This window comes from Melanostigma gelatinosum, assembly GCF_949748355.1.
Source record: "Melanostigma gelatinosum genome assembly, chromosome: 9".
Lineage (NCBI taxonomy): Eukaryota > Metazoa > Chordata > Actinopteri > Perciformes > Zoarcidae > Melanostigma > Melanostigma gelatinosum.
Genome location: NC_136642.1, coordinates 23381607 through 23408513, shown reverse-complemented (window position 1 = coordinate 23408513; position 26907 = coordinate 23381607). Strand labels below are relative to the sequence as shown.

Below are 26907 nucleotides of genomic sequence, written 5' to 3'. Positions count from 1 at the left end.
AATGATCTAGTGTGGCCACTCCTGCATGTTAACACTTTCGATCTAAACTGTTGCCATATTGGCCTAGTTTTAAGTTTTCTTCCTGATAAATGTTGCCATGTCTGGCCTCTGGCCTCGTCACCCCGAAACACACGTGACCTTTCCAGTAAACAAGCAAAGAGAGAGAGAGAGTAAAATTACTCTACTTCTCTCTTGATTTATTACCTCAGTAAACATTGTAAACATGAGTTTATGGTCTCAATCTCAAGTTTCAAGTCTTCTTCAATACAGCATGATGTTCATTTAGTAGATTATGGTCCATTTTGAGTCAAACAGACCATAAAGCAGAGTATGCTTTAGGGCGGGGCTTACTGTGATTGACAGGTTGTTACCACTTACATAGTCGTATCTGGTAACTTTCGTTCATCGGTTGCAAAAAGTAAAGATGGCGACGGCCAAAAGTCGAGGATTAAAAATGGCAGTCCACAAACCAATGGGAGACGTCGCAACGACTACATCCATGGTGTTGGCTGATGCTCCTTGTGTGTTTATTCTTTTCTTATAAAAACCCAGTAAGGCGAGCCTATGAAGACCCGTTTACATTACCAATTACATTCCGGTCATTTTACATTACTAATGCAAAACAAGTTGGATTTAGCACCACACTGAAACGGGAAAAAATGTAAATGGGGCGAACTCAGCCTGACAGCTCCTGGCGTCATTAGTAACGTTGGGTTTAATGGACACAGACCATGATGTGGGCTACGTGTTTTGGCATTCCCACATCCTCATTCACATGCAACACTCGTCCACAGCCCTCTTTCCCCTGGGATCCAGTTTCACTGAAGGGCTTCTTCTCCCCACGGAGATGAAGTGGGACACACACACACACACACACACACACACTTTCATGTCCCTCTGCAGTTTAACCCGCTTTATAGGCCCACTTAATTAAGACTGGACCATCTATTCAGTCATAGTTCTAAACACACATTCATACCACTTCCATCGTGGCCAATGAAGGGAATTGCAGCAACTAAACTGTGTATTGCAGTGTCCGTGGCTGCAGACATGCTTAGCCCCTGTGAAGGTGAGCGGACATTGAGAAGGATAACCGTACAGCAGGGCCCAGAATGAAGGTCTAACAGCAGAACTGGACTCACTCAAAGAGGGCCGCACTGGTCGAAGTCAAACTTTCTGAGCCATATTTGGAAATGGAGTACCGTCAGAAGTGGTGGATTTAAAGAAGTAGAGGAAATATGCTAATAATATCTGATTTTAGACATTCTTCTGTTGAAGTACTACTGAAAAGTAATTCATGAAGCTCAAAATAATCATCGAAAACATACCGAACCATGAACCCAAAACCGAGGTACATACGAAAGAGTGAATTGTGTGTACTGTTGCACCCCTAGCATGAGCTAATAAAGCTAAAAATAATTATAATTGGCCAATTACTTGGAAACCAGCAGCAAAGGCCTTTTGACATTTCAATAAGTAATAAAAATGAATGGCGGCTGAATTGCATTTGGTTGCTTTTGTGCACACTGGTTCACTGTCACAGTGCCGTGTACCGGGACAAAACAGAGACGTCGTTAAATGCTTTCAGTGAAATCCTGATGGACCCGTTTGTCTGTGTACAATTCCTACAAACCTTCAGTTAGTCTGACATGCTGACTTATGCAAACATGCCTCTTTGACACCTGTGCGTGACTGTTGTACTGGAGTGTGTGTGTGTGTATGTACGTCTGAGCATGCACATATTTCCATCCCGGTCGACCACAATAAAAAGCCTCGGGCACCGAGCGAAATGCAGCTCAGAGATAAATAACGGCAGCCGGAGGTGTGGGAGCGTCGATGTGCTGCACTCACATTCTAACCTACAAGTTCTTGAGAAGGACACCACTGTTCATTCATCATACAGCCTCCTATTCACAGCGGCTGTATTACTGAACCTGGGTCCATGAAACGCAACCCAACGAGGAGCGTAGACAGACTCACTGGGACAGAAATACAACAGTAAACATTGACGCTTAGCCAGATAACATTCATACAAGTGTTACACTCCGTCTCTTCTTGTTTCCACTGGATATTCTCTAATGGCAGCTAAAGCCAGCAGGGCCATACAAGGCTTCCTGTGACCCTGACCATGTAACACATCTGAGTCAAAAGTACCACAGCTTTATGTAATAGGCACGCCAGGAACAAGGACAGAAGGGGCTGTCATTTACATTTCTGAACATTAGTAACGATAGCGCCTCACACACACACACATGGTTTGTGTGGAAGTTCTTCAGTGATAAAACCGTATGCATCAACTAACTTAATCAGACACCGATATCATTATATTGTAATTAAGTTCTATTCAGAAGAAAATGTGTATTGGGAGAAGATAAATAATAATGCTACCATGTGTTCAAATGTAATCTCGTAAAAAGAGAGAAACTTGAATAAAGACAGTTAAATAAAGTTTAGACAGATGACCTGACGAACTTCCTAACACTAACGTTAGCTCTAAGCTTATAATTAGTGGTGTAACGGACCACCGGTAATTACACAGTTTAACGTTAACCACTGCAGTGTGAAATTAAGTTTTTATTATCCATCAATATTCAGTAAAATATGTGATCAGGACATCGGCATTCAGGCTTTTCTAGTGGCTGATTTCTGATAGTGTTACATTGTAAATAAACACAAATTCACAAAACACAAAAAAATAAAAACAGAAAATTGCAAACTCCATCATCAGGAAGGTTTTCATTCTGAGCTCACAAGTGTGATTCAAGACAACACACATTAACCCAAGGAGCAATCTTGCAAACTATTAGTAGAAACATTCACCAACATTTTGTTTAGGAGGAAAACGGTTCAGACAATGAGGAAGCTGGTCTTGGGCCCAGCGGTGGGAACCAAAGGAATGAGTTCTAATCAAAGCGAGCCAGTCTGTGTCAACACAGGACTAATGTGACTGTAATCTCTGCATCCTCTCCCCCCTCTCTCCCGGCCCAGTCCAAACAATGGCGTGGATTAACTGTTCTTCCCATCTTATTGGCAGCGGGCAACAGAAACCAAGGCTGCAATTAGGAGACTCCTGATGCCGGCGTGGTGCAGACAACAGGGCCGGCCAAGCAGCCCTGCAGGGTGCAGGCAGTGGGAGGGTGAGACAGGTCATCAATGTAGACGGGAAGGCTTTTGTGAGTGTAGGGCTTTCCGTCAGCTACAGTGTGTGGACATTTTGAACCCCTTAATGAAGCTTTGACCCGTCTCCGCTATCAGCTGGAAGGTGAAGGTAAGACATCACCCTCTGAAATTAATCAAATTGATTGCATTGCACTGCACTGCATCCCGCCTCCAGTGCGATTTATAAAAAGAAGAAATGAAAGGTCAAGGAATGCGGTTCTCCATTATGCTGTGCTGATAATCTTTACAAACATACCTAAAAACACACGCCTGTTTTGGCTCCAAGGGACTTTGCTCCCCACGGGTGGCCACTAGAAAACCAAAAGTACACCTTTCTGATGCTTGGTCTACAAATGTGAATGTAGTTAAAAAATGTTTGATACATATGGATTCTGAATATTTGAAACATTCATTCTACGCACTTTTGGTGTGGTAAATCTCTAGTTTCAAGTCTTCTTCAATACAGCATGATGTTCATTTAGTAAATGATGGTCCATTTAGAGTCAAATAGACCATAAAGCAGAGTATGCCTTAGGGCGGGGCTACGATGAGATTGACAGGTCGCTACAGCTGAAAGAGCCGTACACGACGTCTCTACGTCACTCCTCCGCTGCTCAAATGTGGTCACTTCCGTTCACTGGTTGCAAAAAAACAAGATGGCGACGGCCAAAAATGGCCAAACTCGAGGCTTCAAAACGGCAGTTCACTAACCAATGGGCGACGTCCCGACTGCGTCCACTTCCTAAGTACAGTCTGTGGTTGACAGTCACACACACACACACACACACACCCCTTCAGTGCCCACATAGCCCGTGTCATCACTTGTATACAACCAATGTGTTTGTGATTGCATTGTGTACTAGAGCAGACAGCTCTTCAAAGACCAAACCTCTTCATTCTGTTGTCAAAGTGCATCTTAAAAATGTACAGAATCGTCTCCCAGAGGAGCATCCCCCCCCCCCCCCCCCCGATGGTCCGCCCACCGACGGCTGAACCGCTTCCTCCAACCTTCGATGCAAAGTTCATTTAATCCCACATGATTTGATCAGTCCACAGCGGCATGGTATATAGAGGAGAGACGTGCAGCGTCACAGGGCGCAAGAGAATAAAAATTAAAAAATCAATATCCATTTTGAATTTCTTTAATCATAGTTCAATAAGCTAAAGTTATAGTACATTTATAGGAGTAGCCCATAAGAGGATGTGTACATTTTTATGTTGTCCAACATCATTTTTTACATTTGTAAAAAACATTTTGTTTTAGAAAATGTTTTATTTAAAAAGAATGTAGTATGGCACTGAAATTCCCAAAATGAGTTTAGTTTTGACAGATTATAATATTGTCTGCAAATTAAGCAATACAAATGTTGATTTTTCTAAGGAAACCAATTAGTGAGACTGGTCTTATTTTCTTTCTTCATTAACTATTGCTCTTTAGTAATAATAAATAATAAAAGTACTTATGATCTGATTACTCGATGGAATAATCGGTAGAATACTCGATCGCTAAAATGATCAATAGTTGCAGCCCTACAGCCACCACAGTGCCACAGAATCCTGTAGGAAACACTGGCCTTGTTATTATAATCTTTCAATAAAAATATAAAATGTTATGCGCTCGATGTTGTGTAAACCGTGTCCTGTGGTATCAAAAATCTGTATTTTTTTAAGGTATTGCATCAAACTTAGACACGTGCAAACAATAAGCCCTTTCATCTCATTACACTAATCTTCAGCGCCACAGACCCACGAGGCTAATGGCTCTGACCACAGCATGCCTCTGTAACACTGAACTAAACTGCTGCACAGAGGAGCACAGACAACATAGGACCAGAGAGCAGCCATCAGTAGCTCAGAGTACTCTCAACACTACAACAACTCGGTGCCTAAGTGCATCACATACACAGCAGCTACCTGGCAGAGAGCGCAGCTTGTTGAGCCCATAAACAGCCCGGCTCAGCACAATAAAGCATAGTGAGCTGCAGACATCCAGTGCCCATCAATAATACCGAGCAGTAGGGCTATCAAACGGCCTCTCAGCGCAGATGGTGGCACGCTAGAAATTTGTGGAAAGGAAAAAGGCGTACGATACAGCTCCGTGACGGCTCGACGCACAGCTCGTGGTGGAATACGGTTACTGGGAAGAATGGTGGAAGATAAACGATGGCTCCTTGTCTTCAGACGCTGACCTCAACAGTTGGGCAAACCACGTATCAGCAGGAGTTTGTCAAGAAAATGGCGTCTTCTTTCACGATGAAGACCTCTCTGAAAGCGGTGCTTAATTGGTTTCATAAAATTGTGGATAAAACCCTGAAATATGGCAAATATCTGTGTTACTTCTTCATTAAACTAAATAAAACAGTCTTTGTCTGAATGGTTCGTCTCCCTGGACTTCACAATTAATATATTTTTGTTTTTCATGTTCATCCGGTTCTTTGTCAGATTAATCAATTTTGTGTCGAAGGGTTAGTCGAACTTTATATTCCACAATCAAACATCATCATTTGCCAGATACCTGTCAGCACCAACGCACGTGCAGCATTGTCTGGTTCAGGTTCACTTCTGACCCCAACAGCAATATTTAAATATCAAATGCCGATTGCTGTCCAGCATTTACATTAACTACATTTTAGATCCTGTTTCCAAACATATGAAAACATGCGGTTTTGCCGCGGGTATCGATATGACAACTCCTGTTTGCTGGCTGTCATAGTAACACGACTGCTTGAGAGATTATCAAGAGCTCAGCAGTCAGATAAAATAGTGACCGTCAGAGCAAGCCATAGAAATGTTGATACGTCTCAACACAGTCCGAGACGCTCATCAACAAAACTAAACACTAGTCTTGCGCCCTCAAGCTGTTAATTAAAAACCTGAACGTCACATTGAAGAACAATGTAATTGAACAATCCCGTTCTACATATCCCGGCTCACACTACAGGTCAGCAATGTTCTGTAAGAAGCCCACATGCCCCGACCCTCGGGTCCCTATGCGCCACATGCAGTAATCTGGCATGGTTAGCCAGCTGTTCATTCAGACCGTCTGCATGTTTCCTGATTAATCCATCAAGGAGCTCTAAGATGCTTCCAGTCACTTCTTAGGGTTCAGTGTGGGGGACTTCCTGTGTGAACAACAGAGCAATAGACCTCCTTCACTGGCCCGAGTCAAACATACAATATGGAGGTTCTTATGATGAGTGAGTATGTGTGCGTCCGTATAAAGGTCAATGAGAAAAGTAACCACAGTTTCCTCATTGTCTGTGCCGCACCTATTAAGTTGGTGAGAACCGTACCCGAAACAGGGGAAACAAATAATGCCGAGTTGACTGCCTCTGAAGGCATTTTCTACGCGCGCAAATAAATCATGAGACTGATTTCAGGCTCCCTCCAGGATTAACACCACATGAGCAACCACACCGGCCGAAAAACAAGCTTAACTGGGCACATCTCGTTATCCAATTCAAGAGCTGGACTTAGTCCCGTGTTCCTGCCGTCGTTTGAGCTACCTGATGAGAGAGATATCATATCAGCAATGGACGGACACGCGATCCGTTTGTCTGTGCTCTGTCAAGCCTCGTAGAAAATCAATGAGCCAGTTAATTCAGTGCAATGGGACACCCACTGACATCAGTGCTAGAAGAGTTGACCTTGTAGCACATGGCCCACGGCGGGCAGCAAAACGATCAGTGTCAAGTACTGTTAGCAGCATAATGCTAATGGAACACACAGCTCGGTATTCACAACAAGTCCAGCTCTGATTGTTCCGTTGCACGGAGCCTGGCGTGGGATTGAGGCGATCTAAAGGCAAAAACGAGCCGCGGCGAACACGTGAGCAAACTAACAGCCATGGTGTTACAGCGAGGTGTGACGAAAAAAATGTGTGGAACAGGTGTTAGCCACACTGCCGACCTCATTACACCACTGTGCCAAAAACTGGGTTTTAATAGGACTTTGATAAAGGTGTCCTGTGTGGTTTGATGCCAGAAGCCCGTGTTCTGACACAGGGACGGGCTTTTTTCGGGAGGTGAGGGATTAAATAGGTGGACTGGACACTTAGTTAGCGCCACGGGCAACAAGCCCAGTGCATCCAACTTAAAACAATCAATGGATCTTAAAGCTTGAAGGCACCAGACTTTCAGAAATGGGCTGAATCAAAGAGAAGCTGCGCTGTATCCCTCTGCCATTTTCTAATGAACAACATGACTAATTTCATTGCTTTCGCATCAGTCATCAGCCGACATGTTTTGCATACCTACGGCTGGAGCATCGTACTCATCGCCCAGCAGGATTTCAGGTGCCGAGTACGCCAGAGATCCACAGCTAGTTGTCAGCTTTTTCCCCGGCTGAAACTTGTTGCTGAATCCAAAGTCGGTGAGCTTGACGAGCCCTTGCTTCTCGAAGAACACCACGTTCTCCGGCTTGAGGTCCCTGTGCACCACATGTAGCCGATGGCAGTAGGAGATGGCGTGGACGATCTGGGCGAAATATTTCTTCGCCAGCTCCTCATTCAGACCCTCCTCGTGTTTCATGATGTAGTCGAACATATCCCCTCCGTCGCCGAGCTCCAGAATGAGGTAAAGCTTGGTCTGGGTGTCTATCACTTCATACAGGCGCACAATGTTGGGGTGCTGGACCAGCTTCATGCAGCGGACCTCCTGGAAGAGGTGGCCCGTGGCCACGGTGTCAAGCTTGGTCTTGTCGATCACCTTCACCGCCACTTTCTCCCCGGTGAAGACGTGGCGCGCCAGCTTGACCACGGCAAAGTGGCCGCGGCCCAGCGTCTTGTCCAGGTCGTACAGGCCGGCGATCTTGCCGTCGTAGCCCCGCTTGAAGCCTGCCATAGCTGGAGAGGGCGACGGGGTGTAGGGGGCCCCCACTGCAGGCCGGGGCAGGTTGGCTGAGTTGTGCGGGTCCAGCTTAGTTCAGTTCATCGAAGGCTGAAGGAGAAACCCATAGCTCCAGCTTCCTAGAGGATAGGAAACACACCCATTTACCACAATTTCAATGAGCACTTACTACGTTACACAAGTTGACCAGTAAACCGAAACTAACCATATCCAAATACAATGGAAAACACTTCTCTGGTTCACCTTAATGTAATATTTGAATGAATAATATACCCACGCACTCCCTTACTCACAATGAAGCATTGGGCAGAATAATGCTTGGATATGTTATTATATATTATTATTATATTATATGTACGTTATACTTGAATGCCCTGCTTGCTGCATATTCCGAGGAGGCAGGTTGGGCTTGTTTTGACAGGATGGCTGCTGCCCTAACGTTAGCTAGCGTTAATGTATCCTGGCGTACTGCAACAATAAACCAAGTTTCCTAAACTGTAATAAAGGGCTTCCTATAGTTGTATACACATGCTGCTGTTCGGCTACCACGGCGGAGTTTGACAGACTAGTCCAGAAGTCCGTTGCTCAACGGGCCCAGCGGTAGCACCAACAACTCACGTTAGCCTCTCGCTAGCAGGGGCTAGCTCGTTGTTCATTGATTAACATACGTTAGCTCACAAGCCGACTGGCGTGAACCGCTTCCGTTCTCGCACGTTAAAATGTCGCCCTCTAATTCACAAAGCCAACTCGGCGATAATCTCTCAACAAAATACATTTAGCGGTGTAACAAAGCGCTGGCCACACAGGTACACGGGTGCTTCACATATCACACGGATAGCCTTGGTTAGCATGTAGCAAGCTAAAGTTACTCTACGGCTCGGCTCACCTCTCCAGCTTCGGTAAACATAAAGCCCCCGAGTCCGGTCTCTACCGGGTGCCCTTGCTCCAACGGGTGCTCTCTACTGAAGCTTCTCGCAAACTGTCGGGGAAGGCAAGGTGGTGACCGCGGCACTCAGATGGTGCCTATGCCCGGGGGTTCATCTGTAAAACGAGGCATTGCATCGTTGGCAACGGCAACCCTGATCGGAATCGTTGTATCCTCCCAGCCGCGGCGGTGGGGCTGCGATGCTGCCTTCACGTACTGAAAGGAAATGTCGAGATTTTAAATACCATCAGATTTTTCCAGGATGACCATGGGGGAATCATCGTACACCTGTTCGGAAATGATGTCCACTGTTCAAAATATATGCATCTTGTTTCGTTGTGAAATGAAAAAAAAGTTATTTTCATTTCACGTTTTCGCTATTGTTGTTATCATTGTTGGCTTTCCTGCGGGACAAGTTTGACAAGTTGCATTCACTATTTGGAAGCTTCAGAGTTTGGTCCTTACGAGGACCCTCGAAAGGCAGCACAACAGCATCGCCAACCGCATTCAGCTCTGACGTCAAACGAAGTCTTTTGATTGGGAAAGGTGGCTGAAACATTATTCTATTTACACAACAATGAATGGCGGTATATTATGTGTAGCTCATTGATAAAGGCATGGCAGTTGGTTCCCAATGAAAGGGACGGTTTTGAGATAATCAGTAGCCTACGTCCAACATGTTGCCCAAATAGTATAATTTAATAGCAGGCGACAACACTTGCTATAGTGATTAGTGTATTTGTGTATCAGCGTACATGGTTTACAGAGCCTTCTGTCCGTGTGTTACTGGTCCTCTCAATACATAGCGTACAGTGACATCTAGTGACAGACAATTCATTTTCCTTGGAATACCATTCATCTATCAACTTTCACACATAATTGCAACGAAGCCATGAGTCATGTTGTTAGACCCTTTAGTGCTTTTCTAGTTGAAACCTCAGATAAATGAGGGTGTAGGTGCTTCCATCCAGTCGTACTGCCTGATGCAATTAAGGCGAGACTCTACAGGCAAAAACATTGTTTTTCATGCACTGGTCAATTTTGAGACATTTGGGCTATTTTTGCTTCCATAACATGTCTTCTTTCAGACTAGTTAAAAAGAAAAATACACATGAAGTTCTTTATTTTACTACTTTGTCGATTAAAGTCTGTAGATTTGTCCTGAATTCATCAAAACTGGGGAAGTGTCATGGTGATTTAAATTAGTTTAAAATATTTAGAAAACAGTGAGGAGCTTCAGTCCAAACAAAAAGTAATGTGGTCAGATGTCAGCAAGTGCTTGTGTGGCATTACAGTGTGAATGCTTGAGTCAAAGAGGAAAGGGTCACATCAAATCAGGCCTTTATCCTATGATGCAGCATTCTCTATCCTGATCGACTGGGAAGAATGGCGTTCATCCCTCTCGTAGCGTTCAGAGACTAAGGCTGTTCAAGCAGCATGTAATACCTTATTAACATTAGGCGACACAATGTTATTTTTAGCCTTCAATTTTCCATTCATTTGTAGGTCATTTAGTTTTTATCCACAGTGTAAAAGACAAGGACAACATGACCTGAGCTAAATATGTATTTTTTTTATTTATCTATTTATTATAATATTCATTTATAACTGACCATATATTTACTTACATTTGTCAAAGTATCTAATGATTTGGTTATGATTTCATATCGCAGCACTAAAAACAATGCTGGCAGTGTTGCTTTCTAAACTCAAGATGGAAGTGTTGCCTTGTGTTTGACTCGTCACCACACCGTGCAGCATGGCCACTGATCCACTGTTCTCAAAACATCAGTTTGTTTCTCAGGAGTTTGTTTAAAAGAAGAAAAAAACAGAATTAGCTGAAAATGTTTGTGTTGTGTTTTGTGTGCTAAATGATCAGCTTAATATATCCTGATCACATTGCAGCACGGCCCATTCAATTCTTGGACTGAAGCATTTATTTTGTAACGTTTCTCTTCATTGAGCCCACTAATAACTTCAGAAAGATTTGCTATTGAAGACTAAAAAGAGAGTCCCAATTCGTCATTTAAAGCTGTCGTAATGAACCTATATGTCATAGTGTAACTACTATGACACCATGGATATACAGTCTTCTTCTTCAAATTCAAAATATTGCATTACCGTCAACTAAGTTTTTTGAAATCAGCATCACAGAGAACCTGACATGGTCCTCACACATCTCCATCCCGGTTAGCAAAGCTCATAAACAGCTCTATTTCTGAAGGAAACTTAAGAAGCAAAATGTCTGTGCCAAGTTTTTAGTAACTTTTACAGAGGAGCAATAGAAAGCATCCTGACTGGAAACAAACTGGAATAGGATGTGCGCGGCCCAGGAAAGGAGGGCTCTACAGTGGGTGATTCAAACCGCCCAGAACATGAGTGGTGTTGGTGACAAGGGGTGCCTGCAAAGAGCTAAAAGGATATTAAAGGACAATAAGACAATACCCACCCAGCCACAACCTGTTCACCCTACCGTTCACCTGTACAACCAGATTCAAAACAGCTTCTTTCTTCTGGCTGTGAGACTCCTAAATTCATCCTCCACCCTCCACCCTCCACCATATAATGTAGTTGTTGTTTTTTCTGTAGCAAAATAAGACAACAACTGTGTTTCATTGCCCAACCCTGTTGAACAATGACAATAGATCAACCTTGAACGTTAAACCTTTAACTGCTGGATTTAAATGAACTCTCCATTTACTAAATAAAACAATAATAACTCCCTCCCACCCATTCCCCACTCTGCTCCAAAGTCTCTATTTCCCAGCCTAACAGCTTCTCTCAGCTACTGCTCTACACCTTCAACAGAACCTCCCACAACACCCAGAAATCTTCTGGCTGTGTCTATAATGATGTCAGTTTTCTCAGATTTTCCTTCTGCTCCAGCAGAACAGTTAATTACCATTGTCACAATGTCAAAAGCTTTAACCGTACAAAAGCAAAATTCCTTATGCTTCCTGACTGACTTGTCCTCCTTGGCTTCCTGTCTCACACCATACAAGGTCTTTGCAGACTTCCTCATGCGTACGTCTTTTCTTGGATCCAACCCTGATTATTTCTTTGTCCATACTCTCTTTGGACAGTTAGCCTCCCATGCTGCATGATTACCTGTGCAAAGATGGCACTCTGGTTCTTTCTCACAGTCTTCATGTTCATTTCCCCCACATTCACCACATGTGGCAAAAATATGGGCTGGCTGTGGCTAGTGGGTAGAGTGGGTTGACTTTTGACCACAAGGTTGGTGGTTTGATCCCTGGCTCCTATTGCTCCCACAGTCCACTTGATGAAGTATCATTGAGGAAGACACTGGGTAGCATGTTTTTTTTCTAAATAATGCTTAGGATGTATAAATGCAGAGGTCAATCTTCCAACAGCTCTGACGTTGTAGCGGTTCTGTAACATACTGCCTTATGTACTGGAGCACGACTGGATTATGGACCAGGCACGGGCCAGTGCTCCAGGGCCTCGGACTGCCAGGTGGACTCCAAGCCTCAAGCGTAAGACGTCTGGAGGAAGTTGAGTACCATGGCCCTCAGTGCGCATGGCGCAGGCTGACTACTAGGCCCTTTTGTCCTTATAGGGTGAGCCAACCACTGAAGCCCCCCAGACCCCTCAGTGGTTACAATGTGAGGGCCCCTTGATGTTTAAAGAGTGAGCGGACCACTAGCTCCTCGGCACCTAAAGGGCTCCAAGCATAAGCTAGCCACCAGGGCCCCCATGCCTCAGTGTGAGTTGAGGGCCACCATGGCCCTCATGCATACATTGAATGCAGCACATGGGGCCAGGAGCATTTACACTGGCTCTGGTCAACTTGAAAAGACCTGAGGTGAAGGTTTAACTTCTCCCTCTTACTTTTTAACCCATCTCCCCACAGTGGGCCTCTCCAGACAAAGCTCCACATCCAGCCCCGTCTATCAGACCCCCGAATCTTCATTCCAACCATGTAGGGTTTCTTTCTCCCGTTCACTCTCGCATTGACTCGATGAATCCACTTCATTTTTTTTCTTTCCCTCCTCTGAGGTTGCCCTCTGCTTCGAAATTCTAAATTCTTGACATTTATCTCCCCGCTTCTTGCTCCTCCATCTCGCTCTCTGCTTATTAAGGTCAATCAGCCTACGTCCAGATCGGCAGTCGCTTTCTCATTTCATTTCATATTGCACTCTGCAAACATGTCAAGCCTGCAGATCTTCTTTGGGTTTGCTATACTTTTAAGTAGCCTACATTTCACTGGTAATACGAACGCTTACTACATGTAATTGTAAAGGACAATTTTTACATTTTTACATTAGATAAGGGGGGACAGAAGTTAATAGGGGAGAAAATGTAACTAATAGATATCACCATGAAATTTCCAGAGTTAATTAGATAATTATTTGTGCATAACAGGCCTATGTCATATTTGAAAATGTAAGACTAAATATGTAAATGATGCATTATCTTATCAAATATGTGCTAATTTGCATTTATTTCCAGAACAGATATTTGACGATTGGATATAGCCAGGCTCAACATTCTTGTTTCATTTTGTTGACACATAAGGAGGCTTTTACAGAGGGAATATCGGAAATCTCTTTGTATCACTCAGATAATACTGTCAACAGCTGTAAAAAAATCTGTTTAATTCATTCATTCATGTTATTAGTAATAAAATGTTGTATAAATCAGGCTTTGAATGATACATGAATAAACCCTTCTGTAATGACTTTCAGAATATAGATAGGAGTGAAACTGTAAAGTTTGGTTGTGTGTGAGTGCTACTGAGGTGGAATCATTTTGAGAAAAAAGCATTTAGATGTATTGTAAAATGACATACATGTTGAAGACACTACAGGTAAATCAGGTATTTGTTGTAAATGTGTTATGGAATTAGGTTTTTGAATATTATAATTTTGGATGTTTTTTTTCCGAGTCTGAAAGAAGACAAATAAGCAAATAGATCAAAAAGTGCAAGAAAAAAATGATGTTTTTGCCAAATAAACGGATCTTTCCCCCCTGTAGCAGATCAATACGCACAGCATGTAGTTATCAGTGGCCCACATGTGACAATTACAGGGGCCCGTGTGTCATCGCGAGATTTGAGCGCGGGACTTCCCCTTTGGCGGTAGGCGGAGGCTGGACGCAGCAGAGTGGAGTCGGTATCCAGGGAGCTGCTCTGCCCGTCTCTCTCTCGGCCTCTCTGACAGCTAACGCCAGGCTAACTCGTAAACAACATCTCAAAGCGCCTCCGCTGTCTCGGAGAAGCGAAGGACCGAACGCGTTGCGGTGTGTTTGGACTCGTAGCGCCGGTGTCTGCCTCCGTGTTTCTTTTTCCTTACACACGTCTTGTGCTCACGAGTCGTCTCTACGGGGAGGCACTGAGCTAGCCCCTCAACTGACTTCAAAGACAAAAAGCAACATTTTTCACTGAGACCGAAGGTAAGAACATCTGTGCAGATAATGGCTCGTGTTTGTGTCACCGTGTTTGTATCAACACAATGCTGTTAGCCGGACTGTCACTGGGGCTCGCGCCTTTTGCAGTGTCGATGGCTCACAAATGAGCGTGTCCCGCTGCTGCTGCGCACGAGAGGAGCTTCAGCTGATCCACAGTTATAGTTAAAGATACGCTCATAGATGTGTGTGTATAGATATACCAGATTAAGTATATAATACATGCATATGGCCTTAGAAGTATTTAGTGCTGTTAATATTTTTCACTTAAAAAAAAATGAATTGATGATGTGAATGAATATAATGAGTGCAGTCAGGAGGAACCTGTATTCACAATGTCCACACATCTATTTTAAATGGATATTAATACATTGTTTTCTAATTTGATACGTAGTACCTACCTACCAGGGATGCGCAGGTACCAGTCCATTACTGACTCAAGTAGCTGAATTGGGTATCTGTGGCAATGGGTTCGCTCTATTCAATTAAATTCTATGTTTACACCTGAATTGTAATTTCTTTTTTTTTCTTCTTTTGTACAATTATTTTTTTTTAAATTTTTTTTTTTAATAAATGTTTCAGTCAAGTCTGATGCTACCTCACACATTAAAGAATGATCCCTGGCACTAGAGCTGCTCCTGATACCGATGCCAGAATCGGAAATGCCTCCGATAGAGCCTGAAATGGATTGGGTATCGGCGAGTACGCGAGTCTTGGCGTCCATCCGATATCGTGTTATAATGTCATATATGCTACACAGGAACAATAACAACAACGCGCGTCACTCGCTACCCGTGTGCAAACTAGTACTACCTGATAATGCAACATCGCGAACAATGTTCGTTAACGTTAGGTGTTAGCAGCTGGTATGCAGTACAGGCCTGCTAGGCTAAAAAACAGCTAACTCTAACGGAGGTTGCATTGTTACATTATGATGTGTTCAGGCTCTAGTCAGTAAAAATGAGTATTGGGCGAAAGGAAAATTGTAACGTTATCTTAATGTGTTCAAATATAATCTTGTAACGGTAAGTTTTGGCAATAAACGCAAATAAATATAGTTTTATGAAGGAGATTTTTTCGCAGCAATATAAAATAGATATTAGAGATGGAGTTTGGACCGGTTTCACTTAATTTTGTTTTTAACGTACTGGTATCAGATCAGTACTCGATATTGGCCGATACCCAAAGCCCACATATCGGAACCGGTATTGGGACTGAAAAAGTTGGGTCGGTTCCTCCCTTCCACCAACCTATAACCTAGTATGTAACCACCATACAATGTGTTTTTGCATTAAATGTGTTAAAGCTGACCTCTAGTCAGTCATATAAGGCAAAAGTCATCGATATGAACAGTTTTTTTCTAAAATAAGCAATCCATCGCTTATCCCACGATATGCCCCAGTGCGATGACCCCTTCCTCAGTTTGGTAATGTTCAACTCCGATGTAGTCTGTGGATCTTTGATTTAACCAATGTGGTTAAACTCCAATACACAAATAATAAGAGGAGAAAATTGTGTTTCAGTGGATGCACCTGCCTCAGTGCATCTGTACCCAGCTCCCTCGTGTGCATCAGTAACATGTAATGGTAAGGTTTAGGGGCACATATGGAAGAAGAATAGCTCCCATTGTAACTGAACAGTTTGGGGAAACAAAAACAGGCTGAGGGGTTTATCTTTAGTTCTCCTTGTCGGTTGCAGCATGCCACCAGTGCTGTGAACATGTAAAAAAACAAAACAACACAATACTGCTTGTGTGATATTTATGGTCCATCACCTCCCAGACAAGATGCTGTTTCATGTCCCTGGAGTTTGTTGTATTCTTCAGATGGATCTCTGACTCATATAAGATCTACAGTGATGGGAACTCTGCCAAAATCACAATATCTCAGTCTATACTGATGTGGTTGAATTTAAAATTCCCCTGCCATCCATAAGGGGTCGTTGACCCTAAAATTGAAGATGTTTTCCAAGCTGTTGCACATTGCATCTATATTTTGCTGGATGGAATTCTCTGGATTCAGCATATTGATTGGCTGCACTGGCTCAGTTTTGTACCAAACAGAGATGTTTTCTTAAGTCTGCAGAACATATTACGTAGGCTAAGACATCTCTGCAGCCGCCTGCGATTTGAAAATTGCAGGAGGCCATGTTGCGTTTTTCGATTAATTGTGCAGCCCTAATTTCTACTCTTGGCTTCGGGAACAATTCAAAAGCTGTTCTTTGCCGCTTTTCACAAAACTGAAACGCTGACTTGTGCACATAAACTACATTTTTGGTGTTCAAGAGGCGTGTGAAAGTGCTGTAGTGCATGTACCTCAAATCTTCCATCCTGTGTGTCAGACTAATACATTGCAGGATTTCTAAAAGTGGTGCATCTATTTAGAAGATGCTACACTTGAAAACGCACTGGGACAAGCAACACAAAGGTGTGATTTATGCTTTATCTGAAATGTTTTCAAACTGTATATTTTGACTTAACAAGGGAAACTAATTCAAGGATGACATGGACAGTTTGGCAAATGTACGTCCGCTTAACTTTAATTGCCCCAGTATCTGTAAAACCAAATTATGATTTCCACATCCACCTGGCCTCGAGGGTGGGCTGTATCTTTCATTAAAGACCAACAGTGAGGCAAGTGTTTCTGTGCATGCACGATTTAGGCCTCGTGGTAGCCAGCCGGTACCTCTGCATTTGTCGAATGTCAAATTGGTGTGTCCTACGCAAATTTGAACAAGATGGAAATCTTTCCGAATTCTCAGCTTACCCCAAGTTTCCAAAATATATATGGGAGCAGCGACTCAAGAGCTTGAGCACTTGCAGAAATCTTCAAGGCCAGACCAGAAGTGCCGTAGAGGATGTCCTTCTCACTTTGTTCCCCTTTGTCTGTCTCACACAAAACACACACAGATTGTCCACATCAGCCTCTGCTTTTTTTTCTTCCCCTTGGGTGAAGATTGAGCACAATGTGGGCACAGTCTCGGCCTCCTATCTGCTGTATTTCACAAGGCATCATGGGGCGCTGTTAGCGGATGATATAGAGAAGGACGGAGACGCTAGTTAGTATCAGGCCATCAATCAGACAAGTAATCAGCCTCTGTTCAGAAAAGGCGAGTAGACAGACATGCCGTTTGTCTTAATGCGGACCAGGGGCATTCTCTGACACTCATTGCCAGTCATTATGAAGCCAGGCTATTTTCAACCAATAGACCGGATGTAATAGACATAGGTCTTATGTAAAAGAACTATGTGTGTGTGTGCGCCCGTCTGTCCAAACATGTTTGAGAAAGAGATGCAAAGTGAGAGAACGGGTATGAGACTTATCTTTGCACAGCCAGATTATGGCTGCCGGACCATTAATTCTCCACTCGTGCCACCCTGAGCTCCGAGCTGCCTGATCCGACCTGACAGGCCACATTTGGTCCAGGAATACAGACCACAAACGAATATGGTCGCATCACGCGGTCCACAGGAGATCAGCAATCAAACGGCCGAAGGGAAAGAAAGGCAGGTAGAGGGAGGAAAAAAAGCAATGCAGTCAACGTCACCGTTTTAAAAACGAGTCCTCTTTTGAGGAGGCATGTCAGGGCGCTCCTTGATGATTTGAAAAGGGAAGAAATGCAGAGGGAAGATTAACTCTAAAGGGGAAGAACGGTGAGTTGCAAGGAATGATTGAACACCAGGGGCCCCGAATGAGCTGCCACTGCACAGGAGCTACCGCCGCCACTCCTCCCTCCCACAGCCCCCTCAGCTTTCCAGGAGTCTCATTCAAATGCATTAGAGCAGGGGTCTCAAACTCCCGGCCCACAGGCCGAATCCGGCCCGCCACGTCATTTTATGTGGCTCGCGAATCCGCCAGCAAAAAAAAATATATATATATATATATATATATATTTTTTTTTAAAGTTAGACTTGATAATAAAAATATCCCATAGTCGAAATTATGAGATAGAAAGTCAAAATTATGAGATACCTAAACACAGTCATAGAAGCAGCTTTGACTGGTTACTGTACATTTGACATGGAAATGTATTGTGAGTACATTGAAGACTACTTTAAACTGTGAATGCAGAGAGTTATTTAACAATATGTTACATTTACAACCGGCCCTTTGTGGGCGACCATGATGCTGATGTGGCCCGGCGTGAAAATGAGTTTGAGACCCCTGCATTAGAGTCTCCAGCCTGCCCACCTTCCACCACATCACTGGGCCGCTTATCGTCTCCAGAGCAAACTGGATATGCTAACCAGTAACATTGGGGAAGCTGGAGCTTCAGAGCCAGCTTCGAAGGCAGCGCTACTCGCAATGAAAGTCGTGGTCACGGGTATTAATCGGCTCCAGCGCCAATGGAAACAAAGACACCCGGGTGAACACGGAAATGTGTGCCCTTTTTGCAGCACTATCTTTGTCATTTGAGCTTCAATTTGTTTTTGTCCGTCTCCGTACCAGCAGTGCTCGAACGTGGATCCAAATCGGCACCGAGTTTGAAGCGAGACTGAATAAGTAACTGATCTAAAAAAGAAGTAGGTGACGTGATTGTGAAACCAAACGGGAAACGCCAGAAAACCTGCATATATGCACTCATTTTGGTGGGGAAAGGGTGTTGGTATCCACACCTGGCAAGGACTAAACTTAATCAACTTTCCAAACTTCCGCTTCGGCATCCCTTTTTCTTTGTCAGTTTTTTCACAAGGGGCGACTGTGACTAAGGGGATAGCAGGGCCGCCTTTCAATCAGAGGGTCGGCGTTCAATCCCCGGCTCCGGCTCTGCTAGACGCATGTCGATGTGTCCTTGAGCAAGACACTTAACCCCGTAGTTCCGGGTGTAGAAATGTGAAAGACTCTGAATTGTAAGTCACTTTGGATAAAAGCGTCTGCTAAATGACTGTAATGTAATGTAATGCTTTGCTCAAGACCTATAAAAAAGCGAACAGGGTCGCACAATGGCGGTGGCAGCGGTAAACACTTGCTACCGTATCTGAAAGCCGGTTCAAGTGTTACCATGCACTGCTCTGACAATACTGGAGGACGGTGAGTATGTCTCAGCGGGGTTCATTCATAGACACGAGGACATATAGTATGTCCTAGCATCCGCAGAGGATTTAATGAGCCCAGCAGAGTGATCAATATTGAGTTTTGCTGTAGGTTTGTGTTCGCTTAAAAGCAACAGTGCTCGGTCCGTCAGGACAACTAAGCTGCAAGTGGATGCAGGACAGACTTGGCTGTCAGGAGCAGATGTCTAATGAAAGCAATATTCTTTCAGTATTGGTCCAATGGTGCAATTGTGTCGGCCTGTAACTCAGTTTGAAACCAATAAGAGGTAGGTTTTAGTCAGAGGACTGGGTCATTGGCTTCACAGCTGACCTGTTTTTGCATTTTTCTAGAATCCATTTCCAGACCTCATAATCCATCTGTGTGGGTTTCATCAGTTTTACATTTCAGACCAAAAAGACCTGTATCATGCTCATTTGACTTTGAGGTCAAGGCTCGAGGCGGATTAACTTTTATGTTCTACATCACTGCATGTACAGTACTGCATGTATGCCGTTTCATGCAAAGTGTTCTACGTGTAGGCGGACTGCCTCGAGGTTTAGCGGGCAGAAAAATCCAACTGCAGAAGTGCTGATGTACCAAAAAAAAAAAAAAAGGTTGTGTGTATTGTGCCTGGCAGCCGATGGCGGTCCTCCGATCAACCAGTGTGTGAGCACGACGGCGTGTAGCTCTGCTTCAGAATTTTAGTTTGAATGTTCAGGAAAACTAGGGCAAAAATGTCATTTTAATTTAGTCAGCCTTTGACTACCCCCACCTCTTGCATTTGTTGAATCAATTGTAATGAGTTGCCTGCTAGAAGATGATAGTCAGTACAAAGTCAGATGTTGATGTAACTAGGCTAACGGGGCCCTGTGTTGTTACTGGCTCACACAGCTGTTGCAGATCTGGATCCTGACTTGAGATATTTCTTTTAGTGCAGAGAGCAAATCATCAAACAAGGTTTTAGTACTTTAATCATCGATACCGTTAAAGCTCTACTGTGTGTTTTACATTGATGTTAAATCAAATGACGATTAGACCCCGTTGCTATAAATCACAACGGCTGCCATCAAAAAGAAAGTATCATTGTAATTTCATTTTTTATTTTTATGAGACTCATTACCCGCAGCACATTACTGACTGGGTTTTTTGTTCCGCCTCTGCCCTGACCCGTCTCACTTGAGGTCCCCGGCTCCGTTCTTCAGCCCCCAGACCACCCATCTCCTCGGCTCCTTTGTCGGTTCATCGTCCTTGCTGTGTGGAGTTTGTGTCGCCAGTCACCTGTAAGCCAGTCACCTGTAAGCCAGTCACCTGTAAGCCAGTCACCTGTAAGCCATTCACCTGTAAGCCAGTCACCTGTAAGCCAGTCACCTGTAAGCCAGTCACCTGGAAGCCAGTCACATGTTTTCACTAATCATCCTTTGTGATGGTTGAAATTATTTTATTCGGGACGGTGGTAGGAAAAATTCCCTGTGCCTTGCAGTCAATCCTAATCCTTAGAAAGTAAATCGTCAGGTCAGACTAGGGCTGGGCGATATGGCCTAAAAAAAAAATCTCCGATTTTTTTACAAAAAATCCGATTCACGATTTAAATCGATTTTTTTCCCCCAAAATTTTTTGCAGATGACAGAAGCTGTTGAAAACAATTTTTTCTTTTATTTTGTGATGATTTTCCCAAGTAGGTTGATAAAAATAAAGTGCAAACAAAACCTGAACATTGTAGAAAGGTGCCTGTAGTATACAAAAAGTATTTGGTCACTCTTTTGTTTGCCTGAATCATTTAAATATAAAATTTAATTAAACATAACATTAAATGGCATTAAATAGTAGCCTTCCATTGTAAACAACTGTGCAAATGTAACTTTTTACAGTAAGCTTTTCTAACTGAATACACTGATACAAACACAGCATGAAATAAAATGTATATGACCCTTTAACATTCACATTTTCAAAAGTGCAACATCTGATCTAACATCAACATAACATATTTTGCACAGTAAATAAGTGCATGTAAACAAAATCAAGTGCATTCACAACATAACCAACAGTATTAAACAGTAGTGCATGTTTTTTCTAAATATTTTTTGCCAGGAAGACAAGCCTGTCTACTACCTCTGGCTTCAGGCATGCACGGTGGCATGTAACAATGCCCCCCCCCCACACACTGAAAAGCCTCTCAGAGGGGGCACTTGTAGCTGGCACAGAGAGGTATTTCTTTGCTAAAGTACTTAGCCTTGGAAAGTTAAGTTGGTGACGCTTCCACCAGTCAAGTGGATCGGTGTCTGGGTCAACCTGCTGGACCACAGGTCAGTTGTTGCGGAGTAGAATGACATCCCCTCCAGCTCCGCAGAGATCCTTTGGCGTGTACTATTGTACAGCCGAGGCAAGGCAACGTCAGAAAAATGTTTACGGCTTGGTAGCACGTACCTGGGGTCCAAAGCTTTGAGACGGTGAATAAACCCCGGCTTTTCCACGGTGTATATGGGCACCATATCTTTTGCGATATACATCGCGACTGCATCCGTGATGGCTTTCCACCGGGCACTCTTCTTCTCATGCGGAGTACAGTTGGTGAATGTCTCCAAAATGCTGGGTTGTCGTTGTGAGGTGGCGGCGGCGGCGGCCAGCTGCTGGCCGCCATTGTTTTAGTTTGTAAACAATGCGCGCGCACTCTACTACGGGAACCCAACGGGGGGGAGGGGTGGGGGCGATTTTCTCGATTTTCAATAAAACACATCGCCTTAAAGCACACATTCGAATTAATCGATTAAATCGATTTATCGCCCAGCCCTAGGTCAGACTTTAAAAAAAATCAGTAATCAGCTGAGAAAATTCCAATTGTTGCATCTCTAAATATCCGGTTATTGACTTCAACCACATTGCTCTGCAGTGAAAAAAGTTTGGTACAACAATGAGGTTCTGTTTGATTGGGATGGAGTTTGAAGTAACTCGTGTGGAACCATAGTTGTCTGGATGGCGATAATAAGAAGAGCTGAACCTGTAGCAGCAGTCTCGTGAGAATACCGGCAGTCTGTGCCTCCTCAGAGGGGAGTTTGCCTCGTTCCGATGGAGGAGGCATAAGACAAGAGGGATATAGACACAGAAGCAGTGGCTTACTTAATAGCACACAAACACTCTGAAATAGAATATGGATATGAGGCCGCTCCCCAGTGTTAGCGTCGCTCAGGAGATGGATCTCATCTAACATTTGATGATAGTTGCAACTACTGTGACCTTTTCCAAATTTGAGCATTCTTTCTTCCCGGGCAGTGCCTCGGCTCGCTGCCTCACACTGCCGACGGGATGCTGCTTGCTTTCAAGGTCACTTTAAATTGCTACACAGAGAGCAGATTCAGGGAATGTTTTCAGCTTGTTTTAACCCAAACCAGAACTGGAGAACGGGTCTCTTGTTTGTAGCCTGGTAAACGTGCCAATGCAAATGAGCGGTGTCTTGCGACATTTTCGAGGGTTTCAGTTTGCTCGGCTCAGGGAGGGCAAATTGCAGAGGGCATCGGCGCGCGTCCCCGTGGGAGCCTGCCGTGCACTGCCGGCGCCGTGAGCCTCGCGCTGCTATTGTGTCCTCGTGAACGAGAAGGAGCGCACAGGAAAGCCTGCCTAATGTCAGCCTGCCTAATGTCAGCCTGCCTAATGTCAGCCTGCCTAATGTCAGCCTGCCTAATGTCAGCCTCCTCTTCACACTTAATTTCACCTTATTTCGGCTGCCGAGTCAGCATCGGGGTGACACTGCAGTGTATATATTCACATCCACTGCCCGTGACATTTTGTCAAGGGAAACAACACGGAGCTTTCTCCGGCTCAGTGTGTGATATTTAGTGGAAGAGTCGACAAATCTTTTCCTGGCAGTCTCCGTGACCTTCATGACGAAAATGTCACTTGAGATGTAAAGTGCGGGATTTGATAACCGTCACTATGTTCTCAGGTAGTTGGATATTCCAGTGTTCAGCAGTAAGACATCCTATCTTTTAATGCGCTTCAAGATTGTGTCTTTTCAATCCACGGCATTATGAGTTGTGCATATTGTGCCCGTGTGCATTCGCTGCGTTTCATCACAAAGAGTGATCCTGTTGCCAGTGACATATTGTACTTGTTGGGATGTCAGAAATAGCCCAGAGACTCCACTCTGCGGAGGCAGCTGCACGCAAAACAAAAGCGGAGGAGGAGCGGAAAGAGAAAAAGAACGGGAAGAACGCGACAACTAGGCGGCAAATAAAGCAAAAGAGTCAATCTTGTTGGACAGCAACTGGGAAACAGTGTACACGATAAAAGGGAGCATTAGGAAAAAGTCAGTTGAGTGAGTTATGGAATACTACTGACCCAAGCCAGACAGACGGAAACGAGCTGGTCGACGTGTTGCCGGTTTAGGTTTGCGTCAGCCTGTTGTTCATGTCTACGTCTATGAATCTGTACTGTGTGTGTGTGTGTGGGTGTCACCTCGACACCTGTCTTGTTTTAGTTTGACCTGATTTAGTTTACTCTCTCCATGAGGCCAGCTTCAGAGAGGGAAAGAGTCGCTCTCTAAATCCCATTTCGTCACGTATTGGATATCAAACCAAAGTACGGACTTGAGGTCGTCCCTTTCCCTCCTCTCAGCTGCGTGTTGGTGCATGTGTGCCTCCGATACAGCCTAAAACGCTGGAGCCTGCACCTATCTGATATCACGTTATCGTATAATTTATCAACTCAGGAACAACAACATGTGTCACTGGCTACCCAATCCGTACGTCCTGCCCGATCGGTACTGCACATGTGAAAAACGAACACCAAACATCTGTGGTTCAACACTTTGCACCCTATTTTCTCACTGATAGTGCTACACTGAACATGAACATTAGCTGTTGGCAGCCAATGGGCAGCACAGCCCTGGTTGGCTAAATATGGGAGCTAAAAGCTAACGTTAAAGGAGGCTTCGTGGAGGGACAGTATGATGCGATCAAGGTACATTGAGTAAAAATTGGGCAATGGTAAATTATAAAGTTATCATAAATGTTATCTTGTAAAATTAAGTATTTGGCAAGAAACTTGAATAAATATGTTTTTTTGAAGGAGATGTTTTCACAGCAATATATAACAGATATTAGAGAAGGAATTATGACGTCTTTAACTTTATCTGTCTTTAACCCACTTGTATCGGATCAGTACTCGGTATAGGCCGATGCGCAAATTCAGGTATCGGAATTGGTATCGGTAAGGGAATTTGGGCTTTATGGCAAAATTTAACATGGGGCTTAGTGGGCCACCGGCACTTGTGTGACACGGTGACAATGTGTCGGACAAACGGCCTACCTCCCATGCAAACTTTTGGGAACACTTGGGCCGTTGAGGGCAGAATGTGTAGGCAGTGGTCAAATCCTATAGATGGCGCCCTTGACCAGTGGCTGAAAAAGTGGGAGGGGCCAGGCCCAAAGGGGTGTTTTGGGACTTTCGGGTGGAAACCATGGAAACGGACGGGGAATGGACCGGTCAAGGTCCCGCCCATAGAAATGGGCGGGGCATGGCCAAATGGGGCGATTTGTGCCTCTCGGGTGGAAACCATGGAAATGGATCGGGAATGGACCGGTCAAGCTGGCAAACATGGAAATGGGCGGGGCATGGCCAAATGGGGCGATTTGTGCCTTTCGGGTGGAAACCATGGAAATGGATCGGGAATGGACCGGTCAAGCTGGCAAACATGGAAATGGGCGGGGCATGGCCAAATGGGGCGATTTGTGCCTTTCGGGTGGAAACCATGGAAATGGATCGGGAATGGACCGGTCAAGCTGGCAAACATGGAAATGGGCGGGGCATGGCCAAATGGGGCGATTTGTGCCTTTCGGGTGGAAACCATGGAAATGGATGTGGAATGGACCGGTCACGCTTCCAAATGGGCGGGGCATGGCCAAATGGGGCGTTTTCTGCCTTTCGGGTCCAAAGCCTTGGAAAACATGGAAACGGATCACGTATCACCATATGATGCCACAAACATGTCGGAATGTTCCTGAAAAAAAACAAAAAACTTCCCAAAGGGCTACAGACTTCTCCTTTGGCATGCTGACTCGGGTCATCGGAGGGAGTGTGTGGTGCAAAATCCAGACAGTTTCAACCTTCTTTACCCGAATTATGGTCAATTGTTACACATTGCACAAATTGCACCAATTTCGGCCCCTGATCCTGTTTCTGGGCACCTTAACTTGGACCTACGACCTCTAGATTTGGATCATTTAACCTACACGACCCTCCCTTCATTCAAAAAAACAATGTATTCCTTTATCTTGCTTTAAAGTATTTTTAATGAATTAAAAGACTCTTAATGATGTGTACATGTTGCTGTTTCTGTTGGGTGCAATAAAAACACTTGTAACTGGCTTATCATTCCATAATTGACATATGATGGACATAAGAGGACACTCTACAAGGTTCAATTGGATTCAAGTCGTTAGCATGCTGCTACCGGAAGTTAGCTTTCCCAAGGGTCTACAGATATCTCGCTTTAGATCCTGCATCAGCTTATAACAGGCGACTGATTTATGCAAAAATCAGGCACTTCCAACCTTTCACTGCGATTTAATGGCCTGTTTCTCACCTGCCAAAACAGGCCGAAAGATGAGGTCATATGCCTCAATTTTGACCTTTGGGGCTGTTTTTGGGAACCTTAACTTGCAGCTACGACCTCTAGATTTGGATCATTTAACCTACACGACCCTCTCTTAATTCACAAAAACAATGTATTGCTCTATCTTGCTTTAAAGTATTTTTAATGAATTAAAAGACTCTTAATGATGTGTACAGTCATTAGCATGCCGCCAACAGGAGATAGCTTTCCAGAGGATCTGCAGATTTGCTGCTCCATGTGCTCATTCAAGTCATCAAGGGGAGTGTCTCGTTCAATTACAACACAGTTCCAACCCTTTTCTGAGAAGTTATGACATTCAATACTTTCCATTCAAATGTAGTCGGAATGTCCCTTTTTGGAAAATGGGCCATTTCGGATTGAGAACAAAGGTCAGTTTTCCCTCAGTTTTCACTCTTTGGTTTCGGCGGGAGATTTTTGCCGGCCCCTAAAAACACAAATAAATGACATTTTTGACATGTAATTGACAATTCTTGGACAAAATTGAACACTCTACTGGGATTGATTGGTTTTGTAGCATTAGCACGTTGCTAACAGAAGATAGCTTTCCAGCGGGTCTGCAGGTTCTATTGCACCATTTTCACATTCACGTCATCAAGGGGAATGTTGTCATGCAATCGCCCATCAAATTCAACCATGTTATGAGAAGTTATGACAAGTTGAATGATGGCCGTTTGGGTAATCACTTTCCATTAATTTTATCCTTCAAAATGCCCCATTCAAATGTAGGCCAACTGACCCTCTTCCCGCGCAGGCATGCTAAGTGCTAGGGAGTCCCATCCAACTTGAATGTGCCTCATTGGGGCCTGTCTACAACATATTGAAAAAGCAGGGCTCTGACATATTCAGAAGTAAAAATTGGTCTGATCTCATCAAGAGTACGACAGGGTG

The 26907-nt window shown here is 44.1% G+C and overlaps 2 protein-coding genes across 2 annotated transcripts in view; one reads left to right on the top strand and one right to left on the bottom strand.

Moving 5' to 3' along the window:
- The window catches only part of snrka (SNF related kinase a), a 65995-nt gene extending 56926 nt beyond the window's left edge, over positions 1 to 9069 (bottom strand). Inside the window, exons 1-2 of the mRNA XM_079275528.1 lie at positions 8893 to 9069; positions 7412 to 8125 (exon numbers count right to left, since the gene is read on the bottom strand). Of these exons, the coding sequence (XP_079131654.1) occupies positions 7412 to 8000 (589 nt within the window). The 5' untranslated portion in view covers positions 8001 to 8125; positions 8893 to 9069. The remainder of the gene's footprint in view (positions 1 to 7411; positions 8126 to 8892) is intronic.
- Positions 9070 to 14092: 5023 nt separating this feature from the next.
- pomgnt2 (protein O-linked mannose N-acetylglucosaminyltransferase 2 (beta 1,4-)) overlaps positions 14093 to 26907 on the top strand; it is a 33605-nt gene continuing 20790 nt past the window's right edge. Inside the window, exon 1 of the mRNA XM_079274871.1 lies at positions 14093 to 14346. The gene's annotated coding sequence lies outside the window, so the exon portion shown is untranslated. The remainder of the gene's footprint in view (positions 14347 to 26907) is intronic.